At 41.3% G+C, this 21,127-nt stretch overlaps 1 protein-coding gene across 3 annotated transcripts in view; it reads left to right on the top strand.

The window, feature by feature from the left end:
* The window catches only part of lmx1bb (LIM homeobox transcription factor 1, beta b), a 64,623-nt gene extending 44,331 nt beyond the window's left edge, over window positions 1-20,292 (top strand). For 2 of the 3 annotated variants that reach the window (XM_021605859.2, XM_021605860.2), the window contains 6 exons: window positions 11,917-12,149; window positions 13,661-13,836; window positions 14,729-14,806; window positions 15,235-15,301; window positions 17,502-17,663; window positions 18,809-20,292. In XM_021605859.2, the coding sequence (XP_021461534.2) occupies window positions 11,917-12,149; window positions 13,661-13,836; window positions 14,729-14,806; window positions 15,235-15,301; window positions 17,502-17,663; window positions 18,809-18,960 (868 nt within the window). In that variant the 3' untranslated portion in view covers window positions 18,961-20,292. Of the gene's footprint in view, window positions 1-11,916; window positions 12,150-13,660; window positions 13,837-14,728; window positions 14,807-14,844; window positions 15,215-15,234; window positions 15,302-17,501; window positions 17,664-18,808 lie in introns of those variants that run through there. The other variant, XM_036979725.1, reaches the window with a different exon arrangement.
* The last annotated feature ends 835 nt before the right edge of the window (window positions 20,293-21,127 follow it).

Here is a 21,127-nt window from a genome sequence, read left to right as displayed (position 1 = left end):
TTTTGGTTTTGATTTCTTCTAATCAGTACTTTTCTGTAATTAAGATAATACCCAAGGATAATTAAAGCTGTATCCAAAGTGATATCAAACCAGTGGATCGGAGCCGTCTGAGTTAAGAGGTTTACGTTGCTGAGAAAGACAGAATCAGTGGAGAGAGTGAAAAAGCAGGAACACAAACAGACCAGTGGACAATAGCTAAGCCCTGGCTGCCTGGGATTCTTCTCTTGTGACTGATTTTCGGCTTAGGCTGAATCTCTGTTGAATAAATTGAGCCCTTCACCCAACTATCCACCATCACAATAATCACCACCTCATTGCTGATCATTAAAACCTGGGCAAACACTTGTCTGCACCAGTATCCTAAAGATGAGCGGAAGCAGAGGGGGAAAACACACATGCGATTCTCTTCCAGATTGTCTGCCTCTCCCGCTCTACCTATTAATCCAGTGTCTTTTCAGCCATGGTAAACTCCACAAGATGGACAGGGCATGGTTTGTGGTAGAGGGGCAGGCTCCATTGGCCTCTGCATGGAGCTGTGGAATTTTTCATTAGTGAATAGCTGGGTCACAAGTGGATCCAAAGCCATTTTAATATTGTGTTCGCCCACAGATTAGGAGCTGAGAAAAGAAACCAAAACGTGATGTTCTCCACCAGACCCTGTCTTTGCATATTTGCAGAACACTTCATATTACTGTTTGTTTTATTTCTTAGTCCAGGACCCTCTGAGGTTAATAGTAATTATAAAGCCCTCTGTTCCAAATGTTTATTTTTAACTATTTCACCGCTGAATGTAAAAGCTGATGTTCCACATCTATTTTCCCCCAAAATGTCCCAAAATATAATTCTAGGTTTTTGTTGTTAGAACCCCATTATTCAATACATTTAAACAACCATGTGCATCTTGATTCCTAGGAGTGCTTCTGTATTGTGTTGAGTTGAGTTTATAGAATTTATCGTTTTTTTGTGTCTTGAACATTTCGTCTTAGATTGGTGTTTGATGGAAAATCAGGTTATTCATCATCAAAGAAATCTTTAAATTTAAAAATCTTTAAATCTTTACTTACAGAGAAAAATAACTGGAACTTTAGCCATTACTCTTGGTTTATTTGATGATGTCAGCTCTCAGATGCAGTGGGTGGTAATGAGCACACAGGCCCCCTCCTCTGCCCTGACTGCTGCCCTAAGTACAGCAGGACTCAGGTCCACTGTCATAAGAGCCGACTGTATCTGTAGGCAGTTAAAAGCAGCAGTATACTCCAAAACATCTTAGAACTATGTATCCAACTGTAGCTAGCCATCACCAGCTCTCTCTCAAAAGAAGCAATCACCCAGGATGCCTCATTGAGTGGGCCAAGCCCTTAATGGGGGGTCTGCTACACCTCACCTAGATTAGCTTGGAAGGGACAGACAGAGAGAGGCCCTCAATAGTTATTAAAAATATAAAATGGGTGCGGAGGAATTTACAGTTGCTTTAAATGGGAGCTATCCCCAGCCCTCCTTCTGTTCTCGGCAGCTCTCATTTGCAGAGCATGTGCTGTTAAGATGTCAAATCTCCAGCAGGGCGGCAGGTGAGATGGGCCATACAAACAGTTTCAGTTACTTTCAGCTAGACTGACTGGTTTGGAGTGAGAAGAAGCAGAGCACTCTTAATACCAGTCTGGCAATTCACAGCCTTCTGCCTCATTTGTAGAGGAGTAAGTTCAGCTGTTTTGAATCCAAGATAAAGGTCCAGTTTAGAGACAGTTACAATTACATAATGGGCCTAAACCTTTAGACCAGGGATTGACAACTTTTATGGGGGTGCGGGCCACAACAAACAAACTAAGTTGAAACAGTAAGTTGAGACCGACTGGTGAAATAAATACAAAATTGGAACTCAGTCGGTCTTCCCAGGGCCGCCAGTTACCTGCTTTAGACTGTCGGGTGATTACCTTGAATATTATGCTATTAATTAGCAAATGTACATGTAGATGCAATACTCTATGTATCGTGTAGATGCAATGTAGATGCAATACTCTATGTATCGTGTAGATGCAATGTAGATGCAATACTCTATGTATCGTGTAGATGCAATGTAGATGCAATACTCTATGTATCGTGTAGATGCAATGTAGATGCAATACTCTATGTATCGTGTAGATGCAATGTAGATGCAATACTCTATGTATCGTGTAGATTCAATGTAGATGCAATACTCTATGTATCGTGTAGATGCAATGTAGATGCAATACTCTATGTATCGTGTAGATGCAATGTAGATGCAATACTCTATGTATCGTGTAGATTCAATGTAGATGCAATACTCTATGTATCGTGTAGATTCAATGTAGATGCAATACTCTATGTATCGTGTAGATGCAATGTAGATGCAATACTCTATGTATCGTGTAGATGCAATGTAGATGCAATACTCTATGTATCGTGTAGATGCAATACTCTATGTATCGTGTAGATGCAATGTAGATGCAATACTCTATGTATCGTGTAGATGCAATGTAGATGCAATACTCTATGTATCGTGTAGATGCAATGTAGATGCAATACTCTATGTATCGTGTAGATTCAATGTAGATGCAATACTCTATGTATCGTGTAGATGCAATGTAGATGCAATACTCTATGTATCGTGTAGATTCAATGTAGATGCAATACTCTATGTATCGTGTAGATGCAATGTAGATGCAATACTCTATGTATCGTGTAGATGCAATGTAGATGCAATACTCTATGTATCGTGTAGATTCAATGTAGATGCAATACTCTATGTATCGTGTAGATGCAATGTAGATGCAATACTCTATGTATCGTGTAGATGCAATGTAGATGCAATACTCTATGTATCGTGTAGATTCAATGTAGATGCAATACTCTATGTATCGTGTAGATGCAATGTAGATGCAATACTCTATGTATCGTGTAGATGCAATGTAGATGCAATACTCTATGTATCGTGTAGATGCAATGTAGATGCAATACTCTATGTATCGTGTAGATGCAATGTAGATGCAATACTCTATGTATCGTGTAGATTCAATGTAGATGCAATACTCTATGTATCGTGTAGATGCAATGTAGATGCAATACTCTATGTATCGTGTAGATGCAATGTAGATGCAATACTCTATGTATCGTGTAGATGCAATGTAGATGCAATACTCTATGTATCGTGTAGATTCAATGTAGATGCAATACTCTATGTATCGTGTAGATGCAATGTAGATGCAATACTCTATGTATCGTGTAGATGCAATGTAGATGCAATACTCTATGTATCGTGTAGATTCAATGTAGATGCAATACTCTATGTATCGTGTAGATGCAATGTAGATGCAATACTCTATGTATCGTGTAGATGCAATGTAGATGCAATACTCTATGTATCGTGTAGATGCAATGTAGATGCAATACTCTATGTATCGTGTAGATTCAATGTAGATGCAATACTCTATGTATCGTGTAGATGCAATGTAGATGCAATACTCTATGTATCGTGTAGATGCAATGTAGATGCAATACTCTATGTATCGTGTAGATGCAATGTAGATGCAATACTCTATGTATCGTGTAGATGTAATGTAGATGCAATACTCTATGTACCGTAAGAGTAGCGCATTTGAGTGGTGTTTTTTTGTCACCCACCCTATTACTCAGAGTGAGTGATGACACTGTATGTGTGGATGAAGGGCTTGAATGTGATGTTGCATTGAGCATCCACCTTCAGAAACTACAGCTGTCCAAACAGCACTTGTGTACCTGGCTGCCTGCCCATCGGCTTAGTTGTGTACTCAGCCTCTTCTGCTGGCCAGCCATTTCACTGTCCTTTCACATTTCAACACTAGCTTTTCTCTCACTGTGTGCTACAGATGTGAGATCTTAATTTGATCACTCTTGTTGCTAAGAATTTTCCTGCAGCGCAGGAAGTGCAGATGAGCTTTGTGATTTGCATACATTCACTGAAAACCAACAATAACACATGGTTGTATTAACAGTATTGCACTTTTCATGTAACCTACTTTTGTCCAGCTAATAGCCTAACCACCGATCAAGCACCATTATGGACTAAATGTTACAATCCTGTTGCTGCAGAATTAGTTTGCTGTGAAAATATATGTCAAATAAAGATCCCAAACCTGTAGAAGTACAACTCTTTCCCTAACATGCATAGAACGTTATCCCGCTCGCTCTCTTGACTACAGAGTGAAAAAGATAGAGGTTAACTGTATGGTGTTAATTTGCTTCTGTTATAAACTCACGGGAAAGATGGTGATAACAACTCAACAACAACACCATGGGACTCCATATGTCAGACTTAAGTAGCCAACAGGTTGATCAATGCTTGGAGGAATGTGAGTGTTGTTCTTGGCTCTGTTTTCTGATGTTTGGTGCCGCAGAATGTCTTGTAAATGATAGACATAGCATTATGATAGGCAGCAGTGACATGTCAGGGCCCTGGTTGATTAACTGTCTGACCTTTTCCTATAGGTGTGATGAAGCTCTCCCATGTCCTTTTATTCCCCCACAGTTGACTGTCAGGTGGTGCCCACAGGCTTTACAGTGTCTGGGGATCCTGGAAGGCCAACTTGCGATAGTAGAGTACACCTCCACAAACAAATTGCAATTTTAAGGAAACAAACAGCAGGTATAGAAGTTGATACATTTTGCCATATAAAGCGATGTGAAGACATATAATATTGATAGCAAAGATGACATGACACAACTGACTAAAGGCAGAGGACTGTTGTGTATAGTTGTGTAATACAGTGATATTGCCCAAACTAATATGACTAGCTGGCAGTCTGTGTGGCCAGAGGCTTGTCTGAAGAAATCTCTCCGTATTCCAGTACATAGGAAATCATGTTGTCATAGAAATACTGTGTTAATTTGAGCCAGACCGGCAGTGGGGGTAACACCTCCTCATCCCAGACTGTGGCTCATTATACTGTATAATGTTTTAAACATAGTGAAATTGCAAAATTGGAATTTTGGGGCAGGTGCATATGAGTTATCATGTAGCTTGCTTCAACAAGGTATCTTAGTAAATGCCAGTCTTGTGAGAGAGTTGTTACATTCAGCAGATGCTCTTAACCAGATACTTTCAGGAGCATTTAGGGTTAAGTGCCTTGCTCAGATTTTTCACCTAGTCGGCTCAGGGATTCAAACCAACAACCTTTCGGTTACTGGCCCAACCCTCTTAACCGCTAGGCTACCTGCCACCCGTTGTTGTGATGGAAAAGGCCCCTTTGGGCCATTAGTGGTGTGCACATTTTCCTCTAATGCGTTTTACTTTTACCTGCTGGGAGTTTAATTAAAAAACAGAGGCTCAATTTAAAGCCCATTACTATGCTAATGTATTAAGGGTGGGGAGGGAGGTGATTAAGCAGCTTTTAGAGCTGACTGGAGCTGGCCCTGGGGACTAGAAGGATGGCATTTCTTATTTGGCTTCATTACTTTCTACACGTATCTATTTACACCAACCTAAGATACTTGCTGAGACCTTACTGCTATTGAGCCATATCCTTTAGGATTATTAAAAGTAATGCTGCTCTAGACTACAATTGTGTGCTCTAGATTTGAAATTGGATTGAGAGTAAATGAACAAGTTTTGTGTTGATTTGGTTATGATGACAGTCCATACTCTCCCATGTCAAGTCCCCCTCTATGTGTGTTTTGCAACTGTGGTTATCAATGTAAGCAATTAGACAAAGTTGGGTTGTAGTTCAGGCTGCTTTATATTTAGAGCATGTGCCTCTGTGATCTAACATAGAAGGCGCTGTATGTAGTAACCAGCACAATTGTACATGAAGTCATTTTCTAAAAGGTGAAATAAAGTTGAAAAGGATCACCTTTATTCATCATTGCATGAAAATACATCCACAACCAGTAAATCTGTTCAACTGTAAACCTCATCCTCATATTCACGCTGTTACATGCTGACCTCTCTGCTTGCGTCGCATTGCAAAAGAAATGTACACATACATGTTTATTGAATCATTGCACTCACACTGCTTGAGCGTGTCAACGAGCGTCTGCGTAGCTAGGCACTAAAATAGAACTTGGTTGTATTTGTGACGCGCGACGCACTGCAAGTCCTGCCTCTCCCATCTCCTCATTGGTTTTTAGGAGCATATACCCACGTGGGTGATTGAAAGATGAACTGAAGTCCACGCTCCAGTCCAGTTGGTGGTGGTAATGCACCTTAAAGTTTGTTGCCAACTGTCATATAAAGTTAGAAGAAGAAGAAACCTGAAGGAGGAGAGATTACTAGAAATGAACTCGGTTCACCGTTTTATCTGTGGATTAATTGTAGTAGAGGACCTTGTGCATTTCAGGTAAAATAGCAACCATACTTAGCTAGCTAAATTGCCATAAATGTTTAATGTTTTTCAACCTGTCCCAAATTAATATAATTGGTTGATCAACGCGGACGCACCCGCGCGTGTGTTCTGGTCAGCATGTTACACTCCAGTCTTCATTGCAACAGAGTTACCATGGAGCTGCTGTTATTGGAATTGTTATGGAGCTGCTGTTTATCAGTAACTTTAGCCTCTGGTCTCCCCCTTCTCAACCTTCTCTCCATCCACCCATCTCCTTGGTCTCCAGGACAGGCAGCTTGGGCTCTTGTTGGGCTGCAGTGGAGATGGATAGTTGGGGAGAAAGGTCAAGCCAGAGATGTAGCCTGTAAATAAATCAATGAACTTCCAGCCATGCAGTGTTGACCAATCATTCCACAGGTCGTCAGTCTGCAATCAGTGTCCGGAGGCCTTCCTGTGGCTGTGACCCTGGCCCATGCACCTCATCTCTCACGTCTGGCTGATTGACATGGCTAGCCTCACAGGCCCACCCGCTTCCTAGTGAAACCAGGAGGATCTTCAAAGTGATAGTTTACAGCTGTTTCATGGGTTAATCCTGATCCTCTCTTTCTTTTGAAGGGGATGCGGTGACATAATAGCCTGGGCTATTCTTCACTAAATTGTTATGCTATTTCTCTGGTTGTTCAATAGCAAAAGGGGAGTAGGTGAGATGGGAACATGTGTTGCTAAATGTACCTTGATTATCAAACCACAAACTCCTCCATTCCTCTCTCTCTCCTCTGGCCTTCTCTTTTATCTCACCCACTCACCCTGATCCTTATCACTGCGGTAGAAGCATTGAAAATAATGTCTTTAGTGGGAAATCATTGGCAACATGTGGTGAAAGCTTAAGATGTTGTCACACTTTAAATTGCCTGTAATCAGTTCAAAGGGAAAGTTCATACTTCTCCAGTGGGCTTTAGCAGGAGAAAGAAAGAAGAGGAACAGGGAGCTGAAAACCTCACGACTCCCAAGGCCGAGGCCTCTCAGCTGCACTGAGCTTAGCCTTTGACCATGCAGGGATATTTTTTTGAAATATCTTTATCTGACAAAGCTTGTCAAAAAGTTTGGTCTTCTCCATCTGAAGAGGTGCTTTGAGGGTTCATAGCTGCACCATATCGAATACAACTATGCTGTAGTAGGGCATTGCTCTAACGAGGTGAGAGTCTGGGTTCTTGTGAATCTCAACTGATAGAATGTATACATGACAGAGAGAGAGGGAGAGAGTGAGGGAAGAGAGAGGGATGTTGAGAGACGTAAGGATGGAAGGAGGAATTGTGTGGACAAAGGATTGGAAGGAGATAATGATTCCCCTGGGAGCCCTCTTAAAGGTATCTGCTGAGAGTATGTCTTCTTCTAGTGATGAGGTCCAATGCTGAGAAGGCCTGGGTAAATGTTGACACTTTGCTGCTGGAATCGTGATCATTGATCCACACAGGAGGGTCTTATGGGCTAATCCGTGCGCTCAGGTGTGGCAGGAGAGAAACACAGATCCTGACTGCAAATTAAAGGAGGGACAGACGATCCTGCTGGTGGTCCTTTTTTTGGTCCCTGCTCTATCTCTGTCCTCAGTAAACATACAGGACACCTGCTCTATCTCTGTCCTCAGTAAACATACATGACACCTGCTCTCTCTGTCCTCAGTAAACTTACAGGACACCTGCTCTATCTCTGTCCTTAGTAAACATACAGGACACCTGCTCTCTCTCTGTCCTCAGTAAACATACAGGACACCTGCTCTATCTCTGTCCTCAGTAGACGTACAGCACACCTGCTCTATCTCTGTCCTCAGTAAACGTACAGCACACTTGCTCTCTCTGTTCTCAGTAAACATACAGGACACCTGCTCTATCTCTGTCCTCAGTAAACATACAGGACACCTGCTCTATCTCTGTCCTCAGTAAATGTACAGCACACCTGCTCTATCTCTGTCCTCAGTAAACTTACAGCACACCTGCTCTATCTCTGTCCTCAGTAAACATACAGGACACCTGCTCTATCTCTGTCCTCAGTAAACTTAAAGCACACCTGCTCTATCTCTGTCCTCAGTAAACATACAGGACACCTGCTCTATCTCTGTCCTCAGTAAACGTACAGCACACCTGCTCTATCTCTGTCCTCAGTAAACATACAGGACACCTGCTCTATCTCTGTCCTCAGTAAACATACAGGACACCTGCTCTCTCTGTCCTCAGTAAACTTACAAGACAGCGGCTGACTACACAACAAACGTCCTACCACATCTTCCAGAGGGGTTAATATTGGCAGCAGAAGAAACTGATTGATCTTTGGCAGATATATGATGATTACTCATGATTGAGTAATTTTTTTGTCTTATGAGTCATAATCATATTTATACGTTTGGATGAAAGTAATAATCTAACAATGCTGGCCCAACAACTCTTGCATCTCTTCCCTCTTGCCCCATTAGGCCTAGCCTACACTACAAACTGCAGACCCTGTTCATCTTATGTGTGGAGTCAGCACAACCAAGTTGATGTGTTTATTATAGTATTTTTATGGATCAGCGTAATCATCATAATCCACGTCTTTCCCTTGTCTCCCGTGGGCATGTTCTCCCCACCGCCTGGACCTCTATCTGCTAATCAGGTAATGTTAGGGAGGTTGAATGGCGTGCCTCCCCCTGGTCGGCCTTCACTGCTCACACACTGGTGTTGTTTTAAAGAGCATTCTTTAGGAGCTGAACTTGGAAAGGTATTAAAGCGGGATTAGGGTCCTCCACAATCCAGTGCTTGTGTCATTCAGGGAGCTGTGTTCTCTTCTTTGCACCGTGTCCCTCCACCCCCTTTCTGTTTGATTGTGGCTAGCCACGGGAGTCGGAGTGACTAGGCCTTTCAAAGGAGAGAGGTAGGGTTAAATCCCTAGTCCAGTGCTCCCTGCTAATTCCCCTTGTTCCTTAGAGAAGGATTTACTTCTGCTGCCAGCTTCTGAAAGGCCCTCTCTGCCCATCCGAAAAGTCGCCGTTGCCTTCCTGTGGAGGTGTGGTTGCCATAGAAGGGGCGTCATGCATGGATATTCCATCTGAACCCCACTGAGAATGGGGAACAGGGGCCAACAACAGGCTAGAAGTCCGGATTAGATCAGAGGACAAAGCGGGACAGGAAGATTCCAGAAGGGACAAATAGGAATTACAGCACCAAAAATAATGCAAAGTGACAGAGAGGGGAAATAGAAAAATAATGGCTTACAAGATTAGAATCAGAGAGCAAAAGAAAGAGAAAGAAAGAAGGGTCTGAATAAGAATGTTTTCATCTGGGTGAGAAGATTTGAGAGAGCGGTTGAAGGTGAATGTGCAATCCGGGACATATCAAACCATACTAACAAGTAATTTCCTCTGCCTTTATACTCCCAGACTAAGACGCCAATCATTAGCTAAACATTAGAGCTGGACCTCTGGGCTGGTCTCCACACATTCCTCCCCCAATGTCCCTCAATCCCAGCATGCAACAGTTAGACAGTCCTTCTTTCTAAAGCTATGAATGATTATTGATCTATCTTTGAAAAAGCAGGTGAAAATGTGGATTTGTGTAAACAGGGATAGCCAATTTTCCAAGCAACTGCATGGTTGATCCACGAGGGCTATCAGTGTTACTGATCTCTTTTTGTTTTACGCATATATTTTTGTGGTAGACTTTGGATTTTGGATGTTTGATGTCCCTGCAATAATCTTTTGATACGCAATGTATGACTATTCATATTAGGTGATCATTAAGGTTGTATGAATAGTATATTTGGTTGTGATCACAGTCATTTCATTGTTGAACAATGTAGGTCAGCAGGTTGTTTTCACAAGAAGTCAGCGTGTTTGCAAAAAGTACTTTTTTTAAGGGATTATCCTCAAGGTTTTTCCATAGTTGAATAATAATCTTCTTAACGTATTGTAATAAATGACAGATTAAAGGATTTCATCAACCCTACGTGTGCTAATTCTGTTATCTGATATATGTTGTTTTTCCATTATAGTGAGAAAAGTTCCAATAGCCTAGTTGGTTGGAGCACAGTGTGGGAAAATGAAGGTCGGAGGCTAGTTTTCACACTCAGGTCAAATGTGTTCGCCTCTTTGGATAATAATGCAATATTTTGTATTAAACATTTTATTTGGAGGTTATAATCATTCAGAAAATGTCATAGTTGCTCTATTATCAATGTCAATGATCAATTGTGTGATAATACTATTGGATAGCTTATAAAATGACCCATCCACTGGAGTAGAACCAGTCTGATCTGTAGTACAGTCTGATTTGTAGTACAGTCTGATCTGTAGTACAGTCTGATCTGTAGTACAGTCTGATTTGTAGTACAGTCTGATCTGTAGTACAGTCTGATTTGTAGTACAGTCTGATCTGTAGTAAATGGCAGCTCAAAGATGGACCTAATATGAGATGTTGACACAAGAGACAGCAACCAAACATGTACTATCTTGTTTCAACCATGCAAACAGCTGCTCTACTGAACTGTGTGGCAGACAAACTCCCTAGCAGTTTTAAATCAGCATCTACAATAACATTAGCATGACAAAACCTTCCCTGGGTTACTCTCCCCTCATATTTACACATATTCATCACTATCGCTCATCCCTGTCCTGTTTCAGGAGCAGATTATGTCAATTGCTGTGCTCTCTCCCTTGCACAATGAAATAGATGTTCACCAGAAATAGATAGGCGGCTGCCAGCTGTCCTCCAACCCAACGCAAACAAAGAGCACGCTAGTAAATCCAGCTTCAAGGCTGGCCAAGATCAACCACACTCTCTGTTCCTTGCTCCAGCTAATGGGGCTCCTTCTGAATGACAACAAATGAATAAAAAACTCTCCCAGCAACCAATAAAACAATACAAACAGTTTTACATCTTCATGAAAGGACAGAAAGGAAGATGGAGGTGTTGTTTGGGTACTGGTAATGTTGCAATGTACCATAGAGGCTGGTTTAGGATGGCCTAAGGTGTAACCTTCGAGGAGGTCTGATATGTAGGAGGAGAAGAATAAACAGATATAGTGGGTGTAGAATAGAATGGGGAGGAGACACAGTGGGCATGTTCTACTTCTAGGCATTAATCAAAAGGACCATGCTGACAACCTATTGCAACAGTTACATAGGGCCAAATATATCAGATGCTAATCCGACAGAGAAACAGTGATTATGATAAACAAGTGAAAAGACATGTGTAGGGTTTTAATGTGTGGATTCTAATTGAGCATTATAACTGACTGATCCCCGTGTTGGCCAGCTGTCTGAGGCTAAGAGGCATTTGGGTGCCCATGACCGAGCGCTGTTGGTGTGGCGTGGGGCTGGGGCAACCTTAGGCACTTTAACACATGAGCTCTAGTCAAAAGAATCACTTACTGGTACTGGCTGCCCACAGGATCAGCCCACAGCCTCCTGCCCCCTGCCCCCAAACCCTCTTAATCAAAAGCCCATGGTGACAGGCCAAGCTAGGGAGACTAAGTAGACCCCCTTGACTCTGTGATGAAATAATAATATTAATGTTACATACATTTTCAATGCATCAATTAGTAATGGTACCTTTTCTCTCATCTTCTTCCGTAGATTGTTTGCCACCAAGTGCAGTGGATGCCTGGAGAAGATCGCCCCCACAGAGTTTGTGATGCGTGCTCTGGAGTGTGTGTACCACTTAAACTGCTTCTCCTGCTGTGTGTGTGACCGGCAGCTGAGGAAAGGGGATGAGTTTGTCCTGAAGGAGGGCCAGCTGCTGTGTAAGAGTGACTATGAGAAGGAAAAGGACCTGCTCAGTTCTGTCAGCCCAGACGATTCTGACTCAGGTAGGACCAAATCCTATCCAGGACCAAATCCAAGACCTATTCTGGTTGAGACACCCAGTCTTTTGTGATTTATTTTATTCTAATGGATATTATGGGCAGTGAGCAGAAGCCAATCTGTATTAATGGCTCTTAGGTTCTTGTGTGGGCGGGCTGTTGTGCTGGAAGGAATATAATCAGTGTATCATGTTCACTGACGGGAGGATTTGGAGTCTTTCTGCGGAGGGCCGAGCGTAGCTCCTCTTATCTGCTTCTCTGTATTCCTTGCATCCTCGCCTCGCCTCCACACAGTGAGGCATCTCGCCAAGCCTTACTGTTCAGACCCATCTGGCTCTCATTTAAACACACACACAAAGGCAGAGAATTTATCAAACCGTCTGTGCCTGTGTACACTTTTGTCAACTTATAGGAATATTTGTTTAACTTCCGCGCTTCGTTTTCTCCCAGTGTATCACACTGGTATTTTATGGAGGGTCTCCAAAATTCCAGAGTTGACATGAAGAGAGGATAACCTTGACGTATGCAGCAGACAGAATGTTGAAATCAACTGGAGAAATACCGATTGGCCTACTACACCACACTATTTACAGTAGAGATGATCAGAACCAGATGACAGCTTACAGAACGGAACCATGATGTGTGCATCTCTAAGCAATCACTGGAAGCCCACATCATTTGTTGCTTGAATTGACATTGCTGCTGCTTCTGAGAACACTGCCTTTCACTCACACAGGCCTTGTATTATCTTACTAATGCATTGGGGATACATTATTCAACACAGGAGTCAAAGCCATTATGTTAAGTGTTATAATTATGATTATCTTTCTATTACACTGATATTGCTTATTAGATTAGCAGACTATTTTGATGATAAAGCAAATTAGCTAGTTTGTTAAGATAGCACTTAATGTGTGCCAATAGAGAGAAACATCAAGATCCCTTTATGGACACATTTAATTAACATAGACAATAAAATCTACATCAGCTTTCCACCTTTTGGTAACTTTTGCAATTTGTCTCTTTATGCATAGCGTCCCTTCAGTCTTTTTGTCTGTTGGGACCCAATGTGTATTTTCCTTTTAGTTTGAGTTTGTGTGTTTCTAAAATATATATTTCCCATTTCCTTTGATATCTTGAGTTCATTTCCCATGCCTTTTCATGTTGGGGTGGATCTGCTATGTAGGATTCTTATCAAAGATTTATTTGGTGTAAAACAACCATTGCAATGAATTACCAATGACACAATGTCAAATCTAATGACAAATGTGCATTTTTCATTATGCTTTTCAGTCCTCTGAATGTCTAATCGTGCATGTGGCCTCATGTTTTTGTAATAAATTGATAAAAAAGGTATTAAAACCACATGTGTCTCCATTCATTATGGATACAGTTGTGGATTCTGAATCTCTTGGAATTGAAAAGAACAGACCATATATTTATCAGTAGACTGTCAGGGATGTTGTCAGCTCAAACCCATGCTGATATTGGTGAAAAATGTCTGTCTATCTATGCAGAGAAAAGTGACGATGACGATGTGGATATCAAGCAGGAGAAAGGCACGGGAGGCCAGGGGAAGGGAGATGATGGGAAAGACCCCAGGAGGCCCAAGCGGCCACGGACCATTCTGACCACTCAGCAGAGACGAGCTTTCAAAGCCTCCTTCGAGGTGTCCTCCAAACCCTGCAGAAAGGTGAGGCCCTTTCCTGTCCTTCACATGACCTGATCTCTGCCACAGCAGCTCTACTCTCACCAGACAGACAGACAGACAGACAGACAGACAGACAGACAGACAGACAGACAGACAGACAGACAGACACATACAATATCACTGTCTGCCTACTGAACACTGAACAGAGCAGAAAACTAACACTCTATTTAACCTCTTACGCGAAGACAGCTGGCTGCAGTTTGAGCTCAAAAGTAGCTGAGGAACAAGTTTATGTACAGAAAATTACCTGTAAGAATGGCCTACATTGGAAAAGCTACTTAAAATGTCTGCATGGCTACATTATACACACATTGTGAACTGAAACCTGGGTTTTTGTGGAACAAAATCAGTCTTTTAAGCTTGCTTTGACATGCTTTTGTGGTATACGGTCGATACAAATCCACACTAATATTTTAGAATATCCCCCTGGACAGACTGGCATGTGGAGAATTGGATGCATGCCATGAGGCCTACAGTAGTTTTACAAATCAAATTCTCAAATTCAAAAAATCTCCAGCACCTCAGAGCTGTGCTTTGAAGTGGCAAGCAGCACTCTGGTCTGTGTTAACTGAGGTAGAGGGTAACGCAGCCCGCCTGCCCTGCGCCAAATGACATTCTGAGAGAGAGGAACTGCATTTAGCGTAGGCCCTAAAAGCATTCACTGCACTCGGTCCAGAGCTTTGAAGAGGCAGTAACCAAGCAGTCCAAAAAGACCGCCACATTAATTCAACATTTGAAATCAAAGAAAATAGAGGCAAGGCGCCCACTTGGAAATATGCCACAAAAAAAAATTAAAAAGCACATGCGATTCCAATCTGTAGTTAAGTTTGTTTTCTTGTATGACGTTGAAATGCTTTTGTGTTGACTATTAAAGGTGAGGGAGACTCTGGCTGCTGAGACAGGTCTCAGTGTTCGTGTGGTACAGGTGTGGTTTCAAAACCAGAGAGCCAAGGTGAGAGCATAACCACCCCAAAGGCAGTGTTATTTGAGATAATGATGTTATTTGTTACTAATCAAGAGAACAAAGTAACAACAGCAATGGTGCACATGGATTGGCTGGAAAGGGCAAAACATTACTTACTCTAAAACAGCTATCAAATCACCACAGCTATCAACGATAAATGTAACTTTTTCATTGCATTCCTTTCAACTCTGTAAAGTTAAAGTGCAATGCTTGCAAATCTACCTCAGTCTTCCATTAGATGTCTCCACCCACTGCCTTTTTTGATATTATCTTCAAAAGCCTTTGATAATGATGTACAGTCAGATATGTGTTCCTGTAGTTCACTCAGGGGTGAGCAACAAGGAGCATCATTTTCAAATTAAAAAGAGCACATGTTAGTTTGGGGAGTACATTAAAACTCTGTCTCCTTCTTTCAGATGAAGAAGCTGGCAAGAAGACAGCAGCAGCAACAGGAACAACAGAATTCTCAACGGCTTGGCCAAGGTACAGTACACAGCCTTCAGTTCAGCCTGAAATAGGGCTACACCCACTGTCCCAGTATCATTTTTAATAGCTGTTTCAGTAGTTTAAAAACAGCTGTTATTACCATGATTTTAGACAGTTTTGCATTTGAGATGATGTTTAAATGGTGATCTGGGATTATCACATAGCAGAAATGAAAATTATGTTTCAGCCAGCTAAATGTGTAGCATGACACTTCAATGAGAAGCACAGAGGCAGGATAATCACATACTGTACACCACAGCTCTGTGTGACCACTCTAAAACATGGCATGCATTAATTGAGGAACATGCGAACCATGGGAGTAGAACGGTCGTAATGGCTTCTGCTCATGTGTGACCCCCCTCATATTATCCCTAGTGTCCACTGGTGTGCGGAGGTGGAGGAGGCTAGCTAGCGTCTGTGGCCCCAGTCAGGCGTGGTACAAGGGAGACCGTGTCTACTGTGTGTGTGGGTGGGGAGATTTACAACTCAAACCCTGTTAAGCATCCTTGTAAATTAGATGACCCGTTCTGTGTGAGTACTGTAGTCTGCATTTTGTAGCCAGGTCCAACTCTCGTGTCCCCGTTCAGTGTTGGGCCAGTAACCAAAAGGTTGCTGGATTGAATCCTTGACCTGACAAGGTAAAAATCTGTTGTTCTGCCCCTAAACAAGGCAGTTAACCCACTGTTCGCTGGTAGGCTGTCATTGTAAATAAGAATTTGTTCTTAACTGACTTGCCTAGTTAAATAAAGTTTAAATTTAAAAAAAGAATAATGATGTCATACACACAGGAAGTTAGAGCCACACCAACACGTGTTCACAGACAATCTTCAAAGCAAATAAAAACAGAGGAAAATAAAGAAATATTGCAGATAATGCCATGGGAACACACTGCCAGACAAAATACCTAAAGCAGTTGTAAAATGTTTACAAATCATATTTGATTGGGATTTTTCAATTAAATGGTGGTAATGATATCATTCCAGTCATAGACAAAAGCTTAATTGGAAAGGCATACATCCACTATGGAGGAAGCATCTCACAAAATATGGTAAGAAAACACAAGAATTATAACAGTGAGAAGGAAGAATCAAAACCAGGTATACAGTAGACATAAGATTAACGATTTAAGAGATGTTGCACTAGAGAAATTACAGTTTTACAAGTTAAAGGAGCTCTATATTTATTTTCTGTGGAAATCCCAAGGCTTACATTGACATCGTATTACTGAACAGACCGACATTGCCTTGGTACTGAAAAGCCATGAAGATCATTGAATCATTTTCAGATACAGTATAAACTTAATGTAATAATGCTTTCATTTTATGGACCAGTTTGTAAAACTGACCTTGTGGTGTGTTAATTTATGGACCTTATGTCAAACTCTCTAGGAAAATGAATATAGTCATGCCCTGAAATCCCCAAAAGTGCATACTGTGGATAGGATAGTATGGGAGGAGATAGGATTTACAGTGCCTTTCAGCAGGACAATAACCTAAAACACAAGGCCAAATCTATACTGGGGTTGCTTACCAAGAAGACAATGAATGTTCCTGAGTGGCCGAGTTACAGTTTTGATTTTAAACTACTTGAAAATCTATGGCAAGACCTGAAAATGGTTGTCTAGCAATGATCAAACATGTTTTCACTTTGTCATTATGGGGTATTGTGTGTAGATTGGTGATTTCTTTCTTTATTTAATTTTGAATTCAGGCTGTAATAACAAAATGTGGAATAAGTCAAGGGGTGTGAATACTTTCTGAAGGCACTGTATGTATTTAAGATAACAAAATCCACTCTGTGCTGTTAATAACTTAAACATGAAAAAATCTCAAGAACATATAAAACTTCTGGAACTAAAAATAAATGAATGACAGACATCTTTTCACAAGGGCTCACCAATGTAAAGGAAAGTGCAGGGTGGTGAGCTCCAGTCTTAAAGCAACAAGGGCTGTGTGTGTGTCCCACTCACCTCTAAGTGAGTCAAGAGCCGCCTTCTATCAGGAAATGCTGGGAGAATCTCCATTGGCCACAGCAGAGCAGGGAGGGTTTCCATGGAGACAGTGCTTTTGGTCTAGTTTCTATATTAGATTTAGAGTCGATGGCTTTCCTTCCAGCTGAAAAATGCGTATCAGGTAAAGGCCTCTTCCACAACAGTCTTAATGTAAACTCTTTCTCCGTGTGGTTGGCTGTGTTACAGAGGTGATGTCCAATCGGATGGAGGGCATGATGAACTCCTTCACGCCACTGGCCCCGCCCCAGCAGCAGCTGGTTGCCATGGATCAGAACGGCTACAGTACGGACCCCTTCCAGCAGGGCCTCACCCCCCCACAGATGCCCGGAGACCACATGAACCCATATGGTGAGCATCAGTCCCCCTGCCCCTCTACTCAACCTCACAAACTCCCCAGTGTGGGACATGTGTTCAGGCCACAGACCCCTGGTTTAGGCATATCGCACAAAGTACAAGCACCCCCCCCCCCCCCACCCCCACATGAGATGACACAAACAGGCCACTGGTTTATTTTGAAGTTCATTTTGAAATCAATCCAACATGTTTTCTACTACCCTCCTACTCCCACCCCACAATCACTCCCTATATTCTCTCTCTGCATGGGGTTTGGTGACATGCTCTGGTATGTTATCTAAAAGTTTACATTGCGGACTATGTGAAGAGCTTTTAGATAATCCACAGGGCTTGCGGTAAATTATAATCAAAACAATGGTGACCATGATGAGTATAGTAATGTGCCACGATGCAAAATAACAATTTTCTGAGATTAATATGTGACAATCAGAGGGATGCAGCTGCAAGCAAGAAAAAACTAATATTTGAATCTATCTTGAATCTGTTGTTTTATTCTTCCCTTTACTTACACGGGGTGAAACGTGTAGAAGAGAATTCTGACCAATGTCTCCAACCCCATAAAGATAGCTTCTTCAACTTGATATCATTTTTTTAAGCCACCATTTTGTTTCTTGCAATTGCAACACCCAAAGTCCCAGTCTCATCACACTCCCTCTATTTTTATGGGATAAATAGAGGGAAGGATGATATTGCCAACACATTAAACGATATGCCTCTTCATCACTCTGTCCCCGTCTTGTGTAACAGTGTCATTAAAATCTGGAGTGCAATAAAGTTAACAATTCCCGCAAGGAAAATAATAGGACAAGAAATGATGAGATGCATATTAAGTTCTTTGTTGACATGTTCCTCTCAGATCTATAGTAACTGTCCCAGGGAGGCAGGACAATGACTTCAGAGAGTTATTGTCAAAACAGTTATCAGAATTACACTAGTATGTAATAACAATAATTCAAAGTGGGATTCAAGACTAACAATTATTCATTTTCAAGACAGTCATAACTACAGTACATCATCAGTATTATCAGTGCAATTGGAAGTTGCAGTTTGCTTTTATTCAATGTGTCATGTTTAGTATTTAATTTTTATGTACATGATTATATTCTTGCAACTTATTTTTCTCTTTCTCTTCTTTACAGGTAATGACTCAATTTTCCACGATATAGACAGCGACACATCTTTAACCAGCCTCAGTGACTGCTTCATGGCATCTTCGGAAATGAATATGCAAGCACGTGTGGGACCCATTGACCGACTCTATTCCATGCAGAACTCTTACTTTGCATCATGAAAGAGCCACATACAGAAATGATGTTATGTAATATAGCAGATCATCCACAAAATCTGCTTCTCAACTTCCTCAACTGCCTCACATCAAGGAGTTTCCACACTGCTATGGACAAGACATAAGCAACAACCTCTTCCAGTGACTCCTGGATCATTTGCAGACAACGGACTCAAAGAGAGAGAAACTAGTTTCTCAACCGTGAAGATTCCCTGGGATGATTCTATTTTCTCCTCCTTTCTAGAGATTATTTGTAGCATATTTGTATAGTACTGTCACAGAAGTAGCACATCTTTCTTTGTCCACCTAAAGAAATTTCATTGAGCCACTGATTTAAGAAAAACTCTTACCAAATACTACAAGCCTACCAGTTCTCATAATGCATGACTCCATAGTTAATCGTATGACCATAAAAGTGAAAAACCCTTAAAAAAAATCATGTGAATTGTTGAGATGTCAGAATGTGGTTTTGAACTCCATGTCCTCGTTATAATGCGTTCAGCCTGATCACATGGATAGTTTTAGCCCTAAAGAGACGATATGGTGTTCATAGTAAATAGACAGTGTGTTCACAAGAGAGGATGTGAGTGTGTATTTGTCCGGGCGTCGACATATACACCTTTGTGTAGTGTAGTGTCTGTTTAGTGTAAATACATTCCCAAACAGATTGGTTGTGCATGTACAAATGGAAAGCGTTCTATTTATTTAACTACAACATGCTCTTGAAGGTACTTATGAATCTGAAAAGCTTTATTTAAAAGGATAATATTTTGTTATGTAACTAATGAGTACCAGTGGAGGCTGCTGAGGGGAGGAAGGGTCATACTAATGACTGGAATGGAGTCAATGGAATGGTATCAAAAATATAGGGTATCAATGGGTTTGATACCATTCCATTCACTCCCTTCCAGCCATTACAATCCATTCCAGCCATTATTAGCAGCCTCCACTGGTGAGTACATGATTATTAAAATTAATTTGTATGCCATTTAATTATGAACCAACCATAACCCTTTTTTTCAGCCAAGCTGTAAATGAGCAAAATTGTGCTATTTATTTTGTACAGATTTGAGACCATGTCAAATGTACATTTTTAATGTTAAGAAATTGCTAAATTACCAAAGTCAATTGGTTCATTGAATAAACAATATTTCCATCTCCTGATAATAGCTTAATTCATGCTACACTAAAACATTGTTGTACTCAAAAGACTAAACCTCATAATAGCAAATTCAAAATTGTATTGCGTATTTTCATTGTATAGTAATAGTTAAAGCGACTGAACTCAAGGTTTATTTTTTATTTTTATTAAACTCTGTGAATGGATGAAATTTGCAATTGCAACCATGTTCGTTTTTGATTTTATTGAGAGAAGGAGAGAGAAAGAGAGAGAGTTGGGGGGGAGAGAGAACATTTGGTTTATTATCTATTTCACTTGCTTTGACAATGTAAACATATGTTTCCCATGCCAATAAAGCCCTTAAATTGAATTGAGAGAAGAGGGAGGGAGAGAGGGGGGGAAATGGGTCATTTGGGTGACCGAAAAAGAGAGCAGGATACTGTAGCATGGCTTGAGTAGGCTCCAGACACACCCCCAGCAGCTGCTTGAATGTAGGCTAGATACCACCTGGGTGATCCTTCATCTCCCTGACAGCCCCTCAATAAGGTCAGGCAAGCTGACACTTCCTCCAGAGCCTTGCCTTGCCTCCTGCTTACTGCCTACAGTCTCTTCTAATCTGAGCTCTATTTTATCATACTAAATGAGGTGATACTTCTGTCCATTCAATTGTATAGTCCTCCTCATCCTCCCATTCTATGTCATTTTATGACTGCAGGTTGACATTCTGCGAACAGTGAATCACATGTGATTGTATATTTGTTTAGCTTTTAGCTGCTGCGGTCAGGATGTTCACTTTTATTTTTTTAAATCATAACTGGGTAGTAGCTCCGCTTTCTTTTTTCTGCTGTGTGTTTGCTTCTGTGCTTCATGCACAGCGTTCATGAGAGTGTGTGTCACGTTGGTATGAACGATTTGGGAGACAGGCGCAGGAAATGTGTAATCGTTTTTTTTATTAAGCCCAAATTACAGCGTGTCGTGTAAAGGCATGGGGACGAAGACCAAACAAACACTATACAAAACACAGGGTTGAAACCCAAACAAACACTATACAAA

Source organism: Oncorhynchus mykiss, chromosome 6 (genome assembly GCF_013265735.2).
Source record: "Oncorhynchus mykiss isolate Arlee chromosome 6, USDA_OmykA_1.1, whole genome shotgun sequence".
In the NCBI taxonomy this organism is placed as follows: domain Eukaryota; kingdom Metazoa; phylum Chordata; class Actinopteri; order Salmoniformes; family Salmonidae; genus Oncorhynchus; species Oncorhynchus mykiss.
Note: the sequence above shows the minus strand (reverse complement) of the source record. Positions and strands in the feature narration are given on the sequence as shown.